This window comes from Melospiza melodia, chromosome 1 (assembly GCF_035770615.1).
Source record: "Melospiza melodia melodia isolate bMelMel2 chromosome 1, bMelMel2.pri, whole genome shotgun sequence".
Lineage (NCBI taxonomy): Eukaryota > Metazoa > Chordata > Aves > Passeriformes > Passerellidae > Melospiza > Melospiza melodia.
In genome coordinates, this window is record NC_086194.1 from 168,905,381 (window position 1) to 168,929,412 (window position 24,032).

A 24,032-nucleotide genomic window follows, 5' to 3' on the forward strand; every position below is an offset into this window, starting at 1 on the left:
GAGGCTCTCTGAGTCTGTCTTAGGTTTTTATTATTCATTCTTGTCCAGCCTTCTGATATATCCTCTTTCTTTTGTATATTTTTAGTATATAATTTCTTTTAATATAATATAACATCATAAAATAATAAATCAGCCTTCTGAAAACTTGGAGCCAAATTCTCATCTCTCACCTCGTCCCAGGGACCTCACAACACCACACTTGAGTGAAGAGGAAATTTCAGTTCCAGGGTCCAACACAGCCTTTCAGAGACACAACACAGAATCAAGGGATGCACATTATTATCAGCAAAATCACACAACAGCACCAAGGGCTACAGACTAAAGAGACTGGCAGAGGTGTAAATTACAAGCCACAAGTATTTATTCAGGTAAAGTTACATACTCCAGTGCATTCATATATGGGATCAACATCTGCTCTCAGCAATGGCCATTTAAATTAGGAATAATTTGTTGCAACCACTGGTTCATATCAGATTTACAATGAACAGTTCAGCTCATCATGTTCAAAATAATTGCTGGGTGTTTCAGAGGAAGAAAAAGAAGTTTTCAGTACCAAGAAATGAAAGCAAATAAGAAAAATATCATTCTTCTTTCAAGCAGTACAAGGACCAATCCTGACAGCAACCCCAGTGATTTTAAGCACCTTTCCCTCAACCCCTCTCCAAATTACACTAACACTTAAATATCTTCCTTCTGGACAAGTTAGAAATTACTCCCAGAAGGAAGAACTTCTTGTGTTTAATCTCTTTCACCAAGAAAAGTAGAAGTCTGGGAAAACTGGGGAAGATATCATAAATGCCAAAACCAACTAAGTGTCCAAGTTGACAAGGGACAGAGTCTGCTATATAATGAACAGATAGACCTTTAAGGGTCAGCTCACACATAAGAACTGATATTTATGTGCCCATGTGGCAGATTTATAATGGCATATTGGATACCTAGAAAATATGCAGCCTGCTTTTCTTATAATAAAACCTGTTCCCATTCCAACAGCTTCAGTGGATAAGAATCCTTCATAAGTAAAAGGCACTGGAATGTTGCATCCCAGAACAGGCTCCACAGAACAAGACCCTCTCTTCTCAGAGAATGCTGTTGAAAAATAATTAGAGAACAGGCCCTTAGCTGAGTAAATTGAAGCATCCTGACTACAACAACATCTACTTTACAATATTTTTATTTCATTGTGGTCCTTATAAAGCCTTAGCTGTATTCCGAGAATCTGCAGATTATCTTCTGGGAACACTGAATGAAACCCAATTTAAATTTTACTCCAACAGTGTTGTGCAACATAGTCCAGACACTCATGTCAAAACCAAGCTTTTAGAGAAGATGTACTGGTTTAGTTCCTGCTCTCCTTGGATCTCATTTTTCTGGGTGTTGCCTATCCAGTGACAGAGAATTCAGCCTCATGGCACAATCTGGTCAGCCAAGCTCCACCAACACAGAAAAGCAGGCCCAACTCAGCTGTTGGACCCTCTTTCCAAGGATTTTGTTACTGGACCTCACTGGCAACTGACAGAGCAGGGAATGACTGCAAATAAATCCTCAGCAGGGCTCAGATTTTCACCAGGTCAAGACTGAAAACTTCCACTTTCAAGGCTGAGTCCAGAGCCACAACTGAAGCACAAACATTGATAACCTGCCACAACAGAGGTTTTTAGAGATAATACCCTGCATACACTGGAAATGCAGCTACCATGCTACAGCCACAGTTCCCCAGGCTGGGAATATATTTAGGATGAACAGTCACTTGCACGCATGCAATGAATGGGGTTTGGAGCACTGTAGGAAACACCAATCACACTTAGAAGTGTCCCTGGGCTTGGTGCAGACAGCCAGAATGAGCAGGAAGGGTCAGGCCAGGCATTCAGTGGGGGCCCATGCCTGCATGAATTCTAAAGAAACAAAGAATCTGCAGAGAGGTTGTGCATGTGGATTTAAATCATGTAGAGCCAACTGGAGTGTCCCTGCCACATCTCGGTGTATCCACCCCCAAAGCACACTACCACCAAATTTAACTGTGCATTTAAGACAAGACTGAGATAGTTTTTAAACATATGGTCCACGAAATAATGTATTAATCATACAGCTAAAACATCTCCCTGCTTTACATGGGGTAAAAACATGTCTCGCCGTACAAAAACATCATTCTGAAAAATAGGCTAAATTATCTGTACATTCAACAACTGCTCTCACACTCAGGAATTCCATGGCCTTAACTGCCTAATAATTAAACTTAAAAAAAAATCCCAAACTTTAAGAAAAAAAAAAAAAAAAAGAAAAGGAAAAAACTAGACACATTTAAAAAGCAGTATATCAGTATGAAAAATCTGGTGAGAAGAGTTTGCAAAAACTCATGAAAAGTTATATTAATGATAATCTGATTAATTCTGGTGGATCTTTAAGAGTCTGCAAATGTTTCAAGTGACTATGACAGTGTAGAACAGAACTGTGAAAGCCTAAATTCACAGCCAAGCCTTAGGCAGCCCAAAAGTTGGCTTATTTATTCTCTCAAGGACAAAATTTCTTTTTGCTCTTCCTCACCCTCTCTCCTTTCTAGTTCATAGATCTGCCAAACTAAAGGCAGTGACTTTACCAGGAGCAAGTGGCACTGGGCTCAGGGGAGTCAGAGAATAACTGGAGGCTATTCTTACTTTCAGTAGCACACTGAAAAGCACCACTACTGCTATTTGCTAGCAAAGACACCAAATTCTCAGCAAACAAATGAACAAGAGCAAGCCAGTGAACAAATCTAACAGAGATCTATATCCCAAGGGAACATGCCATGGGTCCAGCATAAACCAGGAGGAATTTCATACAGACACACAAATCTTACTGAAAAAAATGATCAAACAGGATTATTCAAACAGGATTTAAGACCTTCAAACACATGGCAAAATTCAGCCCTCAAGACTCTTTCAAACCACTGATATCAATGGAGCATATTGAAGTATAATGCAAATAGTTTCAAAGGCTTTCTGAAAACAGAGGAAAACTTCAGCACAGTTATAATCTCTCTCCCTCTGAAATTAGCTGAAGCAGCTGTCCAAATGACTGTCAGCCAATTCAGAAAGTGTTCAGCTGTTCCTCCAGAGCAGAGACTGTGTCCTGGCGTTGGACAGAAACAAGCTGGGGTCAAGCAGAGGCTGTGCCAAGCTCTGCTGTGTGCTCTGGGTGATCAATAGCGCCCAGTGCACATTCACATATTCCATATTCACAGCTGAGCTGGGGCCACGGGCTCTGTGGCACGGATGTGGACACTGGGAAGGCAGAGCCAGGACAGAGGCAGCTCCCTGCTGCTGCTGTCTTCATGGAATTTGATGTTCAGGTAGAAATCACCCGTGTAGAGGAAGAGAAGTGCTCCAAAGTACACAGAGTCTTTGGTTGGCTTAACCTGGTAAAAAGAACACAAAAATCAGTACAAATAAACCATCAACAAAGCAAATTAATTGCAGTTTGCAATTAGCTCCTTCAAAGGGTCTCAGAGTACTCCAGATTCACATCTCAATAAGGCTTTCATACAAAAAGGAGTAAATATCTCGTCCCTATTCTAGTAAAAATGATACTTAAAAAAATTAATCCTGTTATTCATTCATGCAGTAAATCTGTGCCACTCAGCACAAAACAGAATATGAACCTGTAAGAGTCACTGATTCCAAACCAGAATTTGCTTAAGGTAGAGATCACCCTAAATCTCTCCTTAGACTGTATTTACCAACATCTCTATTAAAGTTCTAAATCACATCTCTGAATTAATGCTAAATACATGGTTTAAACACCATTTAACAGCTTAGCAATAAGTTCATTCTCCCTTATTACTGAGACACAATCTGACTGCAAATTCTAATCAGGAACTTGGGTGACTATCATTGAAATAATGAAGTTTTGCAAGAAACTTCTCAAAAACAGTAGCCATCCTGATTTTACTTGTCCAAATTAAATATACAGAGTTCACACTGTTTCTACATTTATGTATCTTCCTTCATCACAAATCCATCTACAATCCATATCTTCACAACAAATAATATATCTCAGTCCATCATTTCAGCAAGACACTTCAGTAATTTCTAACTTTAACACTCCCACCACTGTTCAGCATGTGATAATGTTTGAATTAGTATCTGCTTCCACAAGATGTTAAATCCAGTTTCAGGATGCCTAGAACTGAGCTGCAGCAAATGCAAAACACCAAATCAACACAGAGCCATTCCACTGGATGGGATTTTTACAAAAATTGTGAAAAGGCAGCTTCATCCCAGCAGAAGAGTCCCAATAAAGGCTGAGGCTCTGAGACAGGTGAGCAGGGCTGTTCCCCACTAGAAAAATGTCATTATATGGTAAACTGGGACATGAACAATGGGGTGTGGACTGTGGAAGTGCTCATGGACACCCTTTGCTAAAGGACAATTTGCCACTGCTTGGGAAGACCAGAACAGGGATGATGGGAAGGTCATGGTGGGGAACAGGGGGAAGGCAAATGATCAACAGAAGATTTCAGGGGTGCTTGGAACTCAAGAATATTCCAGAAAGCTGAAAACTTCTAGCCACTTTCCATAAGGCAGATTCACTGCAGCTTTCAGAAGTGAAGGGAATGAGCTGTTTCCATTTGATCCTGTTCAAGCTTTTTTTGAACTTTCACTGCTGGGTCCTTTAGCCAGGAGACATCATCCTGTATAGTCCCCTGGGCTATCAGTCTGCTTTGTTAGACCTCCCTAAACTGGAAGAAATCCAGAGAGGGGCCACAAAGCTGCTGAAGGTACTGGAGCAGCTTTTCTGTGAAGACAGGCTGAAAGAGTTGGGGTTGTTCAGCCTGGAGAAGGGAACGTTGAGTGGAGACCTCACAGCACCTTCCAGTATTCAAAGGAGCTACAGAGAAGCTGGAAAAGGCTCTCCATCAGGATGTGCAGGGATAGGACAAAGACTAAGGGAATCAAATTTAAAGAGGGGAAATTTAGGAGATAGATAGATGATAGATAGATAGATAGATAGATAGATAGATAGATAGATAGATAGATAGATAGATAGATAGATAGATTATATAGATATAGATATAGATAGATGTAGATATTACTGAGAGGGTGGTGAGGCCCTGGCACAGGCTGCCCAGGGAATCTATGGATGCCCCATCCCTGGAAGTGTTCAAGGCCAGGCTGGGTGGGGCTTGGAGCAACCTGGGATGGGGGAAGGTGTTCCTGCTGGAATGAAATGAGCTTTAAGTTCCCTTCCAACCCAAACCATTCTGTGCTTCCATGACTCTAAATTGCAGCTCCTGCACAAGGAGCTCTCTGTTCACATCCTCAGAGCTGGAGAGCCCAGGCTCCCTTTGGTTTTGATGCTGGGCACTTCTGCTGACCCACAGCAAACTTGTACCATCATCATGTCATCCACATGAGGGATCAGAGCAGGCACAGCTGTTCCCCTGACCCTGTCCTTGGCATCTCCTCTCTGGCTGGGTAACAGCTCCTGCCCTCTGGCACCGCGTCTGGACACGCAGAACAACATCCAAACATGTCCCCTCGTGCTCCCCTGCCCTTCTCCCAGGGCTGCCTGCCTGATTTCTGCCTCACTGGAGCTGATGTGGCCTTTCCTGCAGAGCAGGGCAGGGGCAGGCACTAATGCCAGCAGTGGGTGCAGGCAAAAAGCAAAGGAAGCCTCCTGAGCACCCTGAGCTGTTTCAAGCTCCTGGTCCACTCCTCCTCATCTGGCTGCACCACGAAGGAATGTCTGTGACAGCACAGCTCAGAGCCCTTGGCAAGCAGGGAGGTGGCTCCAGGTTCATTGGCATCAACACCAAACATTGGCAGTTTGGGCTCTACCGACTTCTGTTGTGCCACCACCACACTGCATCAACACTTGTGGTTTGGAGAAGAAACAGGGAAGCAAAATGAGCTGAAACCTTTGCCTTGCTCAAGTGCAGGTGGCTCTGCAGAAGTTACCAGATGTTTCCTTCAAAACAGGAACCAGCTTTGGAAAGTAAGGCTGTGTCTCCAGTGGGGTGCCTACAAAGATTCCCAAAAGATCAGACATCCAGCTGCAGCAGCCAGGGCAGCAGAGGGTCACATCCAGCCCAGCTGCCACACCAGGCACAGGACTGATTTTGAGGTCTAACCTACATTTAGGAGTAAAAGGTGTCCAAGGTCCTACTACAAAAGGAGGATACTCAGTCAATGAGACAGTGGAGCAGACACAGAATGGTCTCCCCAGGCAGCCTGCAGAGCCAGAACAGAGTTACCTAAACACAGGTAATGGGATGGTCTAAGGCACTGAGGACTGGGAAGATGCCCAGGAGGTCTCACAGGATTTCTGGCAGCATCTGGTGGCTGGTAGGATACCCACAGCACCTATATGATGGCAAACATCTGCTTTTAGGCATCTCAGCCCTGTGTTATTCAGCCAGGTTCTAGCTGCTGCAGACCACACCTCCATGGCCTCATGGGAGCTTAGTGAGGCAGCACCCCTGGGAACCTCTCCTCATTCAGGGGTCTCAGTCTGGAACTGAATCCACCCAAGTGTCTGTAAAGTGGATGTCCACATCTTATCCAGCTATTCAACACAAAGACTCACCTGATCAAACACAGAATGAGGCAAAATGTTCCCTACACTGCTGTTCCAGATTGCACTGCAAGATGTATTCCATTACCATCTGTATGGCAGATAATCTTTGTCAAGTGGGCAGTTTGCTTTATCTCTCTCTTTGAGTGACCACATTCACACCTCCCTTGGTAGGGGACATCTGCTGATAACAGACTATTGAATGTCACTGCATGACTGAAAGAAATTATAACATCCCATTGTGAGATGCTCCGCCCAGAGGGAGGAGCCAAGCATTGCTACCCAGATATAATCCAGAGGTTTTGAGACACCAGCATGGCTTTCTCCACTGGATTCTCCAGAGGAACAGCAGCTGCCTCTTCCTCCACTGGATCTTCAGAGGAAGAATGCATCCTTCTCTGCAGCACCCCCTGCTCCAACAGAATCACCCCTGACACTCCAGGAGGGCTGCAGCCACATTTCCAATTGGACTGGTACCAACAGCCTGACCCACAGGGTGTCAGGTTGGGTTCTGACTCTGTCAGTGTTTTTCTGGTGTACTGCATTGTTTATTTTATCCTTTTAATTTTTTTCCTTTCCCTAGTAAAGAACTGTTATTTCCTGCTCCCATATTTTTGCCTGAGAGCCCCTTAATTTAAAATTTATAGCAATTCATAGGAGTGGGGAGGGTCTACATTCTCCATTTCAGGGGAGGCTCCTGCCTTCCTTAGCAGACTCCTGTCTTTCCAAACCAAGACAACTGCATTAGTCTGATGATTTTCTCAGCCACTCAGAGTGGCTTGTTCAGGTGGTCACCTCCATGGGGTGCAGGACACAGCACCCCACAGCCTGCAGTGCCTGACCCAGCTCAGCCATGAGGAGCACAACTCGTGCCTGACCCAGACCAAATTCGTGTTGTCCTCCAGCCCAGCAGCTCTGATGTGCCACTGCCCAGACCTGTGCCTGTGTGTCTGCTGAATCATTCATCAGGATGCTGACACTCCTGAGCCAGGGCAGAGTTAAAATAGATTTTATTAAAATTCCACCATTCATGGAAACAAAGATGAGCAGCTTGTACCTCAGAAAATAATGATCAAAAATCGAGGGAAAAAAGTCCACATTAGTCCTTTGTTGCACCAAGATAGGAGAAAAATTAAGTTTCTAGCTGCATCCTAATCCTTCCCTGATTTAGGCTACCATGTGGGACTGTGATTGCTTAGAACTAATTACTACTTATTTATACTGCTGTAGTACTTAGGGAGCTCAGTTGGAGATTAGGGCTGGTGCCAGCTACTGCTCGCTGCCCCAAAGAGTTTACAGTGTGAATAAAACAGTGCCAAGAAAAATAATTTGTTCCAGATGGGCCACAGAGGACCTGCCAGAAGTGAGCAAATGTTCACCATGGCTTCTGAGCTGATTCAAAATGACCATCTACTAATGAATTTCTCCTCATCTCCCACTACCAATCGCTTGAGCTTGCGTGTGATAACACACACAGGAAAAAATCCTGCTTGAAGATAAGTGATGGCACAAGCAGGGGCAACAAGAGAGGATGAATTGCTGGGAGTTACAGGATTCTCCACAGAAGGCAATATTTTTGATTTCAATTTGTAAAAAAACCAACTCTGTCTGATCAACTAATTATTCAACAAAAAACAGAGGTAAGTACTAAGAAAAATTAATAATAGAGTAAAAGATAAACTTTATATAGTGAAGCAACACAAAAAAAATCCACTGTATTTTAATGTGTAAGTTCCACCATGTTAATTCATGTTTCAAAATCACCCACTGAATAAAAAATGTTAAATATTTAAGTCATAATGGGGAAAGTCACTTTTTCTGTCAAATTCAGAGAAAAGTAAGGTTAGCCAAATTAGAAGTTATGCTTAAAAATGCAGAGTTTACTTAATTTAAAATGCCTGGAAATAACTCAATATCCTTCAAAAATTTTCCAGAAAAGACTTTGCTTTTTGAATTATCATATCCAGCAGAGACTTTGTGACACAAACCCAGGCTGCTGCATCAAACTGAGGTAAAAGCACAAAGAGGTGAATAAGCATCACTGCATTACTTCCAAGATAAATCTAACTTGGACTTCAAGTCACAAGAAAGGGAAATACAAAACTATGTGACTTTTACACTTTCAACAATTTATATTCACACTGCAAAGCAGCAGGTGCATCCTGAAAATTCCCATATATGTCCTTTGTCTTCCAGGTAGCAGCAGAAACTGCTTTGAGACTTTTTAGTCTGGAATCAAAAATAACAGTGAATTTTGAGCATGAGACTTAACATTTAGGAAGGCAGAGGGATCTGTTGGGGTTTTTTTGTACCAATAATGAAGTTTCTGCATGACAACAGAGTGAATTTTCAGGGTGTGAGAAGTATCTGCCCTTGCTGCAATACCTGATGCTCCCACTCGTTGTTGACCACGCATCAGTGATGCACCAAACCAGACTTGATTCTCCATCCTCCCTCCCACCCAGCTCAGCCCTGCAATAAATCATGTCAGCATCCTTGTGCCAGTGTCAGTGTGAAGTCAGCCCAATTAACTTAAACTGCTGACCAAGGTGGTTTTTGCTAAACTGGACAACTTTGCACAAAAACAAGTTCTTGCAGCATCTGTCCTGATGGGCCTGCAGGGGGAGAGGGGAGCATCTTTCACAAGCAGCTGGGAAAGGACAGCACCTCAAGCCACTTCCACTAAACAAGAAAAATAGCCAAGTGCCCATGTCCTCAGGTTAAAAAAATGATGGGGACATTTTTTACAGCTTCCATACAGCAGCACTGAGATGAAAAACCAGCAGGGAATCTGGTCCAGTATCTCAACTTTTGTTTACAAAAAAGAGAAACTCAGGTTGTCTCTCATCCCACTCAGCCATGAGCTTCTTTGCTTTTCTAACCAGTGCCTGTCTGAATTTTGGCCAAACTCAGAGCAAAAGCACAATTCTGAGCATGGTGGTTCTTCCCTGAAGCATCAAATGCACAAACCAGGGCTTCCCGTCATTCCCCCCCCAGACAGGTGGAACTTTCTGAAATCTATTCTAAATTAGTCATTATGAGGTAAGAAAGGGCCTCTGGCAGACATAAAGGATTTTCTTCCACAATCAAGGCTCAACACCCCAAAGAAGGTGACCAAGCACTTTCCCTTGGAGCCTGTGTGGTGCCAGCACCACACACAGTGAAATGTAACCCTTCTTGTCTAAGAGTCAACATTTTGTTCATTTCACCTTTTTGTATGGAGAGGAGGACAAGCCACAGAAAACAATTCTATTTTTAACTTCTTGGGGATTGTGTTTACAGGAGAAATGTCAAACTCCTGAGCAATGGGGCAAAGGCAGGGACCGGAACGTATGAGGAGGCTGCCTGGGCAGGCAGCAGAGACGCGACCTCCTGACTTTCTGCCCCGTAGGAGACTCAATCAGAAGGTAAGAATACATCACACTGACATCTCCCTTTTCCCTCATTAGCCTGGAGGGTCAGGCCCTTTGGCAGCTGGGCATCCAAACACCACCACTCTGATTAAAAACTCCACATTGTCAGAACCAGAGTCAAAGAAAGCCATCCCTGGATGATTTCTGTTGGCGTATTTAAATTATTCAGCTACAAGAATGCAGTTAGCCCCGATTAAAAATCGAGCTGATGGTATATTTCATGCTCATTAGCTTTTAGAAATATTTTCTTCTGCGATGCATAATTGAAAAATATGCATGGTGACTGTCTCTGTGATTAACCTTTCATTTCTTTCTAACTAAAGTTCACTTATATATTTAATTTTGACAGGTACATTTTATTAACAATCTGAAGAGCTGACCTAAACAAAGATCCTAAGCACAATCCCAAACACTCACCCCATTCCTCATGTTTATTTCATGAGTTACCAGAAATGCTTCTCATTCCATTCTGCAGCATTGCCTGTGAATTTTCATTCCAGGTATTTTGTTGTTGTATTTTTGGGAGGGAAGGATGTGGGAGAGAGTGGTGTTATCTTTATTTTTCTTGCCTTAGAAGCAAAAGGCTCCTAGACTTGAATTTTCTAGAGAAATTGAGAGAAAAATCATAATCTCAATTGTTTTAAAAAGAGGCCTTTTTTTTTTGCCTCATTTTATGCATTTCTTTATGGTTTTATAACAGTATGCTAAGCATCCAGGAAATGAACCAGCTCATCAGATTGGCCATTAATGCTTAGCATTTTCTTTTTGCAGTCTGTTGTGTTTCCTCAGGACCTGACTAGAACTGATTTGCTGAGTTCCTTGGCGCAGCCTGGGGAATGTTTCTTATAGACTGAAGGAAAAAAAAAGTTATTTAAAATCTATTACTGCAGGCTGTGCTGGGTGACTCAAGGGACTGGCAATACGGTATTGAACATTCAATCTAGGGTTGCCCATTCACATTCAGCCAGATCTGGAGTGACCAGAAATTGCTGCCTCTGATAATTTACTAGTGGTTTACATGGTAGGAAATTGCAGTCTTAAACCATTTCAGAGACCATTCCAGATGAATGCAGCAGCCCTGTTAGCAAAAGCTGCCATAATCATGGGTATTCCAAAAAGTAATCTGTTTTAAAATGTACAATAGAGTAATGAAGCCCCTTTCAAATGCACATCACTGAAAATGCTGATAGTCGTCACCAAAGAACTCACGGTGTCGATGTGGAAGGTGTTGGAGCCCACGAAGGTGATGGCATCCTGCAGCTCGTAGTTGTGCACCCCGTTCTGGTAGTCCTGGTAGGGCATCATGGTCAGAGCAAAGGGCCCCACGCTGTGCTTGCTCCAGTTGGTCAGCTTCACCTGCAGGGGCACAGGGTCCCCCACCTGGCACGTCACCACGGCGTCGCAGTCACACACCTTGCCATCCACCAGGATGTCTGCAAAGCAAGGAGACAGGTCCTCATTAGGCTGGACACCTGCTTCAGCAACTGCATTAATCTTGGCAGGAGGCTCAACAAGAAAAAAGTAACGTCAACGGAACCAGGAGTGTGGGACAGTTAATCCTGGGAGAGAAAACTCAATGCTGTGCTGTTGTGCAGGGCACTTGCTTGAGAAAAACCAGCTCATGAGGGGCTGATGTCTGTCCACAGCTGTTGAAAGAGCTATGAAAAAACCCAAATTATGATAACAGGCACCAGAATTATAATATATACACAGGCACTTTTAACCTCCTCCCTTGAAGGCCAAAGCCACAGACCATTTCTCACGGTTCTGCAAATCAAAAGCACGAGGTGAAGGGAAATACAAACAGGAACCATCAATACAAACAACAGCTAGAGAGATCCATGGAGGCTCATGTTCATGTGTTACAGCCAGAATAAATCCTTCTGTGTGGAGGTGAGCTTTTGGAGCAGGACAGATACTGGCAGAATTTGCAATGTATTACATAAATTAAAATACTGATTATAAGGAAGAGCAGGATTTTAAAATTATACTGGAGTGCTACAAGCTTGTTCACTCTTTGCACTTTAAATCACTCTGGGATTTCTATTTTTAATTTTCTACTTTTCTTTCCCTTACTGGGACAGCAGAAAATATAAAGCCTCCAAATTGGTTACTGCTGGGACAATGACAGCCAGAGTAATGTGTCCATTAACCTTGCCCATTTGCTTATACAGAACCAAAATGTTTCATTACCAACACACTATGAAATTGCCAGTCCAATTCCCTGCTCTGAAAGGGTTCCCAGTTGTGCAGTATTACTGTATTTTTCAGATGAGGGTTATCTCCAATGCACTATTAATACAGGAACATTTCTATTTCACTGTGGGTTCATGTTCAGAGATAAGAGAAAGCCCTGGGCACATGTAAGAAAGAATCTTTTGTATGAATACCTATCCCCACAATCTCATATGCCCACGAGGCATTTCCATCACTCCTGCTCCTCCTTGGATGCTTGCCTTTTGACATGCATCATATTATTCCTCTGCATTGGATTTACATGAGTAATATCCCCTCTTCAAGGAAAGACACTATTTTTATGCTCCAGGAGTTTTCACAGAAAAAAAATTTACACCAAAATGATTTTTTTAACTTTGCTTTGTTTCGTTGCCTTGGACAAAAAGTGCAAAATGATGCATGTTCTTGTGATGCCCTTTAGCCTGGCAAACTGAACAAGCCTCAACACAGCCACTGGATAAAAAACAAACTAAAGTTATTGCCAAAAAAGAAAAAAGTTCAGAAAGGAACATTTATTCCAGAGGTCAGGCCAGCAAAGCTGAGGTACCCAGATGAAAACTTCTCCTCGACCAGAGCTGCCCAAATCCAGCAGTGTTAGATACAAGAGGTTTGGCAAAAAGCGCACAAAAAAACCCCTTCAGTGTTCAAGCTGAAGCTATCCAAAACCAGTGCTGGTGTCCCAGTTGGAACAGCCCCTGTTCCAAAATTTCCTTTCTCTCTCTTCTTCTTTTTTTTTTTTTTTTTTGACAATTAGAGCATTATTGAAGTGTCCTGGAGTGCTGAGTCCAGTTCTGGGCTCCTCATTACAAGAGACAGGGACACACTGGAGAGATTCCAATGCAGGGCCATGAGGAGGATTAAGGGACTGGAGCATCCCTCCCACGAGGACAGGATGTGAGCACTGGCACTGCTCAGGCTGGGAAAGACTCCAGGGAATCTCAGCAACATAGATGAACACCTGGAAGGAGGTGAGAGGACAGAGCCAGGCTCTTTGACTCAGTGCTGCCCAGTGGCAGGATCACTGTGCACACACTGAAACACAGGAGCTTCCCTCTGACCAGCAGGAAATAATTTATTTCCTGTGAAGGTGGCCCAGCACTGGCACAGGTTGCCCAGGGAGGTTGTGGAGTCTCCATCCCTGCAGATTCTCAAAACCCATCTGCACATGGTCCATGGCAAGGGGCTTTAGGTGGCCATGCTTGAGCAGGGATGGGACCACAGTGATTTCCAGAGGTCCCTGCCCATCTCTGTGATTCTCTGAAAGGAAGTGATAATCACCCACTGCATCTTAGGGAAGGGCTAGAAAACCTTTATGGCATTGGATTTCTCCTGCAGCAGCACACTCTAATGCCATGGGCTGTCCTGCCCAACGTGATCAATCTGCTTCCTGCAGTATTGCCCTGAGATCATGGAGGTGAAGTAGGGGTTATAATGGTATCCCATTATCAGGCATTAACTGACTTGGGTTTCCCAAAATCTTGGGTTTCTGTGGTTGGGATGACCCCGAGGTGTCTGAAAGTCTCTTTTTCCCAGCTCCGCGACCGAAGAAGAGGTCGAGATTCGTTGGTTCTGCTTTTCAAGGTTGTTTATTTTTTCTTATCTGTTATTCTTTCCCTGACATGCTGAGGTCTGTCCTGCAGGTCAGGTTGTGGCACAGTGTGTGCCCTTTGGGCAGTGTTATGTTATTTTTTATGCTAAGAACTATGTGTGCTTTATTTACAACAATTTTTCAATACCTATAACCTATGTTAGACAGTCTGTCTCTATTTTAAACCAATGAAAAAGTGTCATCATCACAGCAGAAGATGGAGGAGGAGGAGGAGGAAGAGGAGGAGGAGGAGGAGGAGGAGGAGGAGGAGGAGGAGAAGGAGAAGAAGAAGAAGAAGAAGAAGAAGAAGAAGAAGAAGAAGAAGAAGAAGAAGAAGAAGAAGAAGGAGGAGGAGGAGGAGGAGGAGGAGGAGATGCCTAGGTTCCTCCATCTTGCTTCTTGAACCCCCATTCTAAATCCCCAAAATTCTACTTTTTCACCCTGTGACAAATTATTATCATTCTACTCAAACTCCTGTGGCTTATTAATCTTTGAGCCTCTTGCCAGGGTCTCGAATCATCCAGGGCAGCCAGAAGAATGTCCTGGTTCCAATACCAAAACACAAAGAATGTGTGTCTGTACATAACCTTTATGCTTCCCCATCTCCTGGCACAGAGCTGAAGTCCAGTTGCTTCCTTCAAAAGCAGTGCATTTATATCAATTCATTACTTTATATCAGTTCCTGTTTCCAAGCTTCTCCCTGCAAGGTGACTCCTTTCATTAACTAAAAAAAAAAAAAACAACAACCCACTTGTTTTCTGCTTCTCCACCTAGTGGGTTTTACTCCTGTGCAAAGGGTTAGATCCCCAGACCATCACAAACCCTTGGAAATACTCCCTAAGCTTAGTGGATGAATCTATATTTTCAAGCTGCTCATCAATTGCCTCTTAGCTTCAATGGTCTGCTGTAAGAATTGTAAATGAACCCTTTGCCCTCTATCTCTACCTTTGTATCTAATAATAGCTCAGAGCATTTCTTTCTAATATCTTCATGAGAAAATAGAAAATCCAAGCAAAAGGGAAGCATTTAAGTCTGGCTCAACCAGATTAATTTTTTTTCTCATTCCTAAAAATAAAAAAATTAGAAAAATTCAATTCTTTTAGATTGATTTAAAAGTGTGTGTGTGCGCACATGTGTTTGTGTACATATTGAGAGATAATTGCCCTTCCCAGAACACACTTCCCTCCTGCAGTACCAGAGCCAAGGATCTCAATGAGATGTCAGATGAGAGAGCACACATGGCTGGCGTGCAAAATACTATGGAAAGGAGTGTTTAAAAACAGCCCCCTTTCATCAGGGAGAACAGCTTGGTTTGACAGGCAGCTTTACTCCCTTCCTGACACAGAAAACATCTCACGGACCAGACGGATTTGCTTTAATATTTTCACCCATGAGCAGAGGAGAAGCCATGTGCACAGGGTCCCGTTTCTGCAGATTCAGCTCCCTCACACAGATGGCACAGAAAAGCTGAGACTGCTCACACCACTGCTGTGAGAGTGAATCATGACTGGCTCCAGAGCACAGGAGCTCTGAATCAGAAGATGCAGTCACCAGCACAGAAATCAGTCGTGGCTGTGTCTCCATCCTACGAAGATTCAGATACGAGGCAAACAGCTCTTGAGAAAATTAGAAGGACCAAGTTGAATTCCAACTGCATTTAAAAATTGCGTTTTAAAAGTGGCAGCATAAAATTTGGATGACAGAAGGGGGGGAAGCATAAAGACCTAGCAATCTCCCAAACTCCTTTAATTAAAAGTTAAATAATTTTTGAAGTGATGCAATAAACCAACAGAATGCTGTCCTCCCCACCCCTTTTCCTGCTCATTTACCTACAATGCCCACTTGTGTTGGCATCCTTGGGTGCCAAAATTACCCTGCAGCGCCTCACAGCCATGAAGAAAGGACAGACATTGTCTCTGCCACACATTAATGAACAGGCACAGGACCATTCTCTTTTCCCTCTAGGACCTTCTCTAAATGATTATTGTATCCAGAGAGAAAATGTTATCCAACACATTTTGGAAGGTGGAAGATGAGGCTGCTAAACCACTGAGATGGGTGATTGGAAAGCCTTGCCTTTTCATTGACAGCCTTTGCCAAGCCTTTTAGGATATCCATGAATTAATCTTTAAGATGGAAAAGCTGTTTCATGGCCCAGCTGATGGGTGATGCTTATTGCCACCACAGGAAGTCTGTGAGAGACCATTATATGTAAAAATAACACATCAGAATTCTTATAATGTCTTTCTTTCAGGACCTCAGAACTCTCAAGAAAAGGGAATGAATGTTACTATCAGAAAGACAATTACTATTCCACAAGAAAAACATCATTTACCATCACCTGCCAGGTGCACTTGTGTCTACATCACCCAAAGGAGCTGCTTGGAACTGAACACCAAACATTAATAACATTTTGTGTTATTTACTCTGCTCATATTAACACACAGTAAGTTGATTTTGCCACTTTTTCAAGTTCCCATGCAAGAACTCATTGGTCCCCCTGCATATCAAGAGTCCTGAGTCATGGCTAATTGCATTTTCACACCCAAGTCCCTCTTTGCCACTGTCCAAGTTTAATTTTGGAAAGCCACATACAAATACATTTAATCCCAGTGGAAATGCATATTTCAGCAACGTTTTCTCTCCTCACTCATTTTTGAGCTGATTTCAATAAAAACCAAACTGCAGAGAAAGGCAGGGTGGTTTTGCTGATCTTTACAGGGGAGGGATGGAGAAATTTCCATTGGATATTTCCCTTTAAACTGGATGTTGAATCCCCAGCTGATGCACTTGCACTGGCCTCTGCCATTCTCTGCAGCTCTGAGGAATCTGAGCAAACACCTCACAGAGGAAAGGCTTTGCACAAACAAGCTGGCCAACAAAACTCAAGGCATGAGATGCCCAGATGAGTAAATACTGCTCACATAAAAGAAAAACCAGAAAATCAAGTCTTGCCTAGCTTTGCTGTTATAGTTAGGGTACTCTGTTAATCAACCATTGCAATTTTTAATTAAAAAATACTAATTTCACTTATCTTGGTCCGTGAACCAGGAGAGCCATGGCCTGGGGAGGGGAGAGGAGCAGCAGCATCACTGACACCTTTGGATAATGCCCATCAGATACTTTGATGGAGGAAAGCCAAAGACCCAGACCCATGCTAGAGTTGCTGCAATTAAGATCTCATGGAATGATTCAGTTTTTCTGTGCTCAGAAAATCTAAAAAGCTGATTAAAATGTTTTCTCAGGCCAGCTTTCCTTCTAATTGCCTTAAAAGAACACAGAAAGGGCCAACCATGATGTCTGGAACAATTTCTATATATTTCTTTTTTTTTTTTCTTAACTTTTTTTGCAAGAGTATTTGTTTAGGACTTTGCAAGAAACTTAACACTGAAAAGGGAATTCTTTTTGAAATAATTTATTCAGAAATAGGTTTAATCAATTCTCTCAATTTCTGATCTTACATTTTATGCAGCTGCAAGAAAAGATCAGAAAGCAGGAAAAAGTCTGTACTAGAGGCAAACTCTCTGAACAGAGCAGTGTCCACACAACCAAGTTTCCCATCCCTCCCCTCATGCTCTGAGTCAAGTCAGCACCAGATTTATCATTCTGGTTTTTGGGGCAGCTCAGAGGAGCAGGTGACATGTGGCATTCTTGAGACAACAGGACCCCTGGATTTTCCTGTGTTCCTCTGAAGTATGAACCTAAACACTGCTTCTGTTTCCCCTCTTTGCACTTGTTTTCCCTAATGTAGAGCAGTTTCCTTTCATTTTCCAAACCATTCCTGCAAATTATTTGCACAAAGAGAGGCAGATTTGGTTACATTCATTTGTGCATGATGAGGTCCTGCAGCCCTTTCAGAGCTGAATACATCCATACAAAAGATATTTCTATGAATATAGAAAATGTGTTCCCTGTCACTTTCATCAGGAAAATGCTGAATGGTTTTTTAATAACACAAGACCCTCTTAGATACTTGCATTAAACTTTCTGTCTATTATGTGGACCTGCTCCCTGCACCAAACCTGAACATCTTAATTTGGAATAACATCCTCATATTCATCCATTGTTAAACTGATACAATAGTGAGGCAAATCCAGCCCCTGCTGAACTTTCCTGCAGTCAGCAGCACCAGAGCACAGAGGTATACAGATGTTTTTGTTGTAACAGCTTCAGACTACACAGATATCTCACCTTGTCAACCACTGCTAGTCCTGTTCTGAAAACTGCCCTCATACTCAGCTTTTGCTTCTCCAAACCCCCTGCGGACCTGAAGAGTTCAGCTCCTCTTTGGGTCAAGGCCCTTGGACAGTGGTGAATGAAAAATACAGAAAAGGATATGAACAAACTATTGCAGCTTCCTGCAAGCACCAACAACCCAGAGACCTTCAGCCAACACTGGGGCATGAACCAGAAAACAGGAAAGCTGGCAGAGGATCGGATAACTGGACATGAATGTAGGCTGGTGAAAGAGACAATTGCTTTCACAGGACCTCTGAGCTGCCCCGTTCCTGGCAGACTTCCCATTCCCAAACGTTTTAGAATTAAATTAAGGACACGTTTTTTTTTTTTCTCCAAAAGCAATTAAAAAGAAAAACACATTTAAAATCTAGTTCTAGCAACAATAAGCAATTAGTGTTTGATAATTGTCCGTGTCTTCCTATTTAATCACTCTTTTGCAGTGCCCAGTATGCTGATGACAGATCCCAACTGGTCCCATTATCTTTCTTGCCAAATTGTTCCCAGTTGGTGTCTGTTCTTAACTCTGTGATGGCAATGGGCTGAGGATGCTGCAGCATCCCCTGGGCCTCGTTGCAAAAGGATTCCTCAACCTTCTCCTTTGTCCTGAGGAAGATTCCTTCCTCCAAATCAGTGCAATGTTTATGTCCAATTTTAAACTCCAAGACATGTGACCAGCATTCAGTTTTAGCACTCCTTGATCTTGGCTATGAACATTTAAATGTGGCACAACCTTCTTCCATTAACTCCACAAAACAGGGTCATGCTAGCTGAGGAGGGAATCATGAACGTGGCTCTGGGGTTTGACTGCCTCCAGCTTCTGCTTGGGATCTTAAAACCTGAATGCACATTAAGCACAGATTTATTTCAGAAATGTGTCAGTTCAGTTTAACCTCCCTGGTTTTGGTGGGAGTTATTTTACTTCACACATGCCTTTTATGACAGACATTTCTCCTTCCCTAAGAAACTGCTGGCACATGGATGGCACCTGCTTGTCTCATCCTCTGGCAGCCAAGATAACCTGTGATTTGGTGCTTTGCCCAATTTGCTATCAAGTGAAAAATCACTTCAGAGTTTATTCTGCTTGTGCCCAGCCCTAATCTAAATGCACAAGGGCAGATCTCTGAGATTTTAAGATGCTCAAAGCTCTGTGTTTTACAGTAAGCCTGAGCTCCTCTTGACTTATTTTAAAATATTCCATGACATGGCCCCATCTTGCTGAAATAGTCTCATTTATGAACGTGGGCTAACACTTTTTTGTCTGTTAATCACAAGCAGGTTTGACAAAATTTCTTTTTATTATCTGCTACACAGCCTGGAGGTCAGGCTGGCATAGAGTGTGTGCCTTGTGTTTGAGATTTCACAAGCCTGGCATTTGCATTTTATTTTAAGTTATTGAAAACTTTATTTCTATAGCTTGTCTGTGTCAGGACTACTTTCAGAGCATTCTAATCCAGCCTGGGGAAAAAATGGAGAGGGAAAAAAGCCCTATAATACATTTAAACAAAACTAAACCTATGAGGAAGTATCATATAACACTGGTTTTGGTATATTGGCAGCTTTGTGCAAAACCTCTGCAAGAATTGAACTGCATCATATAATACCCTGAATTAGAAGTGAACACACAAGGATCATTGAGTCCAACTTCTGGGTCTGCACAGGACAAACCTAAAAATCACACCATGGCATAATTTAACCCAGAGTTCACTGAAAGCAAATCACCTCTTTCCTCACTGGTTGCTTAATGAGACTTTAAATTTTATCCCTTTTTTTTCCTGCCATTCTGCAGTGATGGATGTTGGACAAACCTCTCCCTCTGTAGAAGAGATTTTGAAAAGCCTCATGCCAACTTTGTCAGAGTGTCTGACTTGTGGCTGCAAAAGTAAAAAAGGAGCCTATAGCACTTTGTGCTGTTTTGGGAGCATGTCTCAGCCTCAAAGCAGGTTTAGTCTAGACACTGGATGGATTGCAGACCTCCAGGGAGTGTTACCTGCTCTGCAAATCAGTGACAAGGGTGGTGATTGTGGCACATTTGCCATGGAGATGGCAGTGAACTACAACTGCTCACAGGAGAAGCAATGCTATTTAATAGCAGAGACACAAAACCAGGCTGCTGTACTCAATTTTGTGCATTCAAAGTCAAATTTTACTTCAGCCACACAGCTTAATTACTCAAAATATAATGGAATTTGGCAATATGGAAGTGGATTTTTTTTTTTCTCTCTGTATTTTCTACCATTTCAAGTCAAAACAGTATTTTCTGCATTACCCATTCAACAAGCACAGAGTGGTGCTCTGGGTTCTTACAGAGGTAACACCTAACAAGGAGTTGTTTTGGTTTTTTTAAGTTGCTGGTTCAACTAATCCTATGTGTAGTATAATTGTCTTTTTTAAGGCCTGTAGGAAGAGATCTCTGAGGTAATGTCTCAAGCAGAAGGAACTCAAATTCAGGTGAGAAGAGAGATGAGACAGCAGTCTCTCCATGCCCAGATGTACGGAGACACCAGTGCAAGATGCTTTAAGTAAAAAAAAGTTATACTGACTATTTGATGAAAAAATTGTGGGCTTGTGACTCATTTTCCACACTTGTCCTTAAAAACCTCATGAGACACTGCATGAGATATCCAGGCCATAAGAATTTTTGTGTCTTTGTAGACCAGGCACAGCCTGGTACGAGATAATTTATAACCCCGCATTAACAGGCAGGTAGATGATTTACCACATCTCAGTGGCTGTGTAAACATGAGCAGGAGCACACTGAGCCTCTCCGGCCTCCTTCAGCCCAGCCACGACTGAAATGCACCCAGCTGAGCTAAATGAGGGCATCAACAGGGCCAGGCACAGCCACTGCCATCGTGGGGCTCTGTGCAGGGCAGGCCTGTGGGTACCAGGCCACCTGTGCCCAATGTCCACACCCTGGGGATCCCCCTAAATGAACATATTTTCCATGAAGATTCTTTGAATTTTACTCACAGCATATTTCAGTCTGATGATTGTTAATTGTTTCACTTGCCAATGGATTGTCTTAATTTTTTCCCATTTTCCCCTTGTATGATTAGTTCACTTTTGCATTAAAGCATGAGACAATAATCCAGGCAGGTGCAAGACAGAAACTCTCAAACCCTACTATGACTTCTTTATTCTGATTGCATCCTGCTTCTATATCATGACCTGTCTCAAAATCCAATCTGAATGCACAAAAAAGCTGCAGTAATAGATACGTGTAGATGGAAGTTTCCAGTCATCCTCTCTGACACAAATCCATAGTTTTCCTTGCTAGATGGGATATGAACACTCAAATAACAATCAAGTTTGTAGAAACCAAGAAATCTTTAAGCTTAGAGTCATCAAACCAAACTACTTCTGGCCTTTTTTGGAGATATTTCTGTTAATAGTTTACTACTTCTAAAACTGAACATGCTCAAAACCTAGCTCCTGAATTTTTCATTAAGTCCTTTTCTCCCCATACCTGTCTTAATTTCAGAAATAAAATCAGATTCCTTCCTGCCAATCTCAGCTTTCACTTTGACTTGATATCCTCTCATGACTCATACCTCCACAGCCTGTGATTAAATCCTGATGCCACTTTCTAGAGAACTTCTCCAAAACTGACCTTTTTGCTCTGCCTGCACTGCCAAGCTCTCCTCTGAGATCTAACTGGATTATACACCTTAAAAATTAAAGTCACTTCATCTCTGCTTTTGAGACCTTCAGACTTTCTGTTCTCCTGAAGTCCCTGCACCAAATATCATCCTCTAGGTCCATGACCTGGCTATGTGCACATGGCAGCTTGCATGGATCTCATTCCCAGCTTTCCAGATATGGCAGTAAAGCTCAGCCCAGGCTCAATTCCCACACAATGACCCATCTATTCCTGTGCCAGCAGAAACCCATTGCTGAGGTCACACAGCAGTAACCACAGAAACCTGGTGAGAATTGCTGCAGAGGTGGCAAATTGTGCTCACTGTCACCTGTGGGGTACAACCTGTGTGCAAAACTACTTCTCTTTCTCGGATATTATTTTTCCTATTCCTCCTCCCTGCTCACCTTTTTTTTACATATACCATATTTATATTTGTAGTATACAACACAGGCATATATATTTACATGTGTGTGTATATATCTATATATTTATACAGATAGATGATATAGATATATAGATACGTAGATATAGATGATTAGATATAGATATATAGATATATAGATATAGATATAGATATAGATATAGATATAGATATAGATATAGATATAGATATAGATATATGATAGATAGATAGATAGATAGATAGATAGATAGATAGATAGATAGATAGATAGATAGATAGATAGATAGATAGATAGAAAATGCTGGATATAGATATCTATCTCTAGATATCTATATCTATATCTAATCATCTATATATCTATATCATCTATCTGTATAAATATATAGATATATACACACACATGTAAATATATATGCCTGTGTTGTATACTACAAATATAAATATGGTATATGTAAAAAAAAGGTGAGCAGGGAGGAGGAATAGGAAAAATAATAGAAGCACTCAGGGACAAAGACTATAACCTCTTAGGGACCACAATACTCATGTTCCTAAGAGCTTAGCAGAACAATTTGTATGGCACCTAGAACTACACAGACCTAATTTCCTGGGATGGGAAGATGGCACTGCTAGAGAATCAGAAACAATTAAATTAAAAAAAAAAAAAAAAACAAACCTAACTCTAAATAAATAAAAAAATTATTGATTTATGTATCTGAGATCTCAAATCTGATGGGGCAAGGAAGTGAGCACTGCTCCAGCTTTCCACATGGGGATTCTGAAACATTTTAGGGAAGTTAACCTGTCCTGGGAAGTGAAGTAAGGAGTTCTCACTAAGCAGAAATGAACTAATAAGATACCAAAAAGAACTAAGAGGGGAAGGTGACTTCCAGAAGCAAAACATCTTAATTGTAAGTTTTCAAAATCCCCATGCTGGCTCATTGAGGTACCAGCTTCTTACAGGAATAACTCTTACACCAAACCAAATGTAAAGCCTGAGGATTTACAGGACATGCAGGAAGAGTGTAGAGGGGATAAAAGAAAACCCAACCACAAGGAAAAGTAAATTGAAATAAAAATAATGCTGTTTAAAGGAGAATTCTCTGAGAAAAGGCTTAAAGTAAGAGCCTAGAAATCCTTTCTTTCCCATCACTGCATTTTGAGCGAAAGGAAGCCTCAAATATCAGCACAACAGAGGGCACAGAGGATGAAAATTCTGAGTTTAAATAAAACTGCAGATATGACATTGTGGGAAAAGAAGAAAAGAAACACTGAGTTCAGCTAGACAGAGTAAAAAATTAAATCCTCTCCATACCCAAGACTGCAAGGCATGCCTTGGGCTTCATCTGTCAAGTGCTGCAAAGCATTCCTGCAAACCCCTCTCCCTCCCATTGACAACCCGGGTGCCAAAACCTTTTTCCTCACTCAAACCCTGGGACAGTGCTCCAGCCTGGAGAGCTGCTGGGGAAATGAGCAATGAGCAGGTGTCAAATTCTGTCCTTTTATCTCTGGCTTTAAAAGACAGACACAATTATGTGCAAATCAGCGTGGTGAGGCAGCTGATTAAGTCCCTTTTCTAAGAATTATTTTCCCAAGGCTCTGTGCACAGGCCAGCCAGAGTTATCAGCTCATCTGCAGACACAGTATGGAGGCTGCTCCACCTTCTAGAGACCCATGGACATAGAAACAGAGATGAGAAATTACTAATTCCTCAACCTCCACGTCAGGCAAGAGCCCTGCATCATCTGACAAGGCTTCTCTGGCACAATCTTTGCCTGGTTTATGTATTTTGGTATTTTGAGATTATGGGGTAAGTTTGATACACATTAGTAGAATGCCTGGGAAATGAAATGAGATTGTAAAGTACAGGAAGTTGAGAAAGTTGAAAAAACTAAAGGTGAAAGTCTTCAAAATTCAGTGCATGGAAAGACTTTATGGCTTCTTCAGTGTACCTCTGAAGTGTAT

At 42.2% G+C, this 24,032-nt stretch overlaps 1 protein-coding gene across 1 annotated transcript in view; it reads right to left on the minus strand.

The window, feature by feature from the left end:
• Nucleotides 1–339: 339 nt before the first annotated feature.
• The window catches only part of TRAPPC9 (trafficking protein particle complex subunit 9), a 452,774-nt gene continuing 429,081 nt past the window's right edge, over nt 340–24,032 (minus strand). The window contains exons 22-23 of the mRNA XM_063174628.1: nt 11,175–11,398; nt 340–3,394 (exon numbers count right to left, since the gene is read on the minus strand). Of these exons, the coding sequence (XP_063030698.1) occupies nt 3,215–3,394; nt 11,175–11,398 (404 nt within the window). The 3' untranslated portion in view covers nt 340–3,214. The remainder of the gene's footprint in view (nt 3,395–11,174; nt 11,399–24,032) is intronic.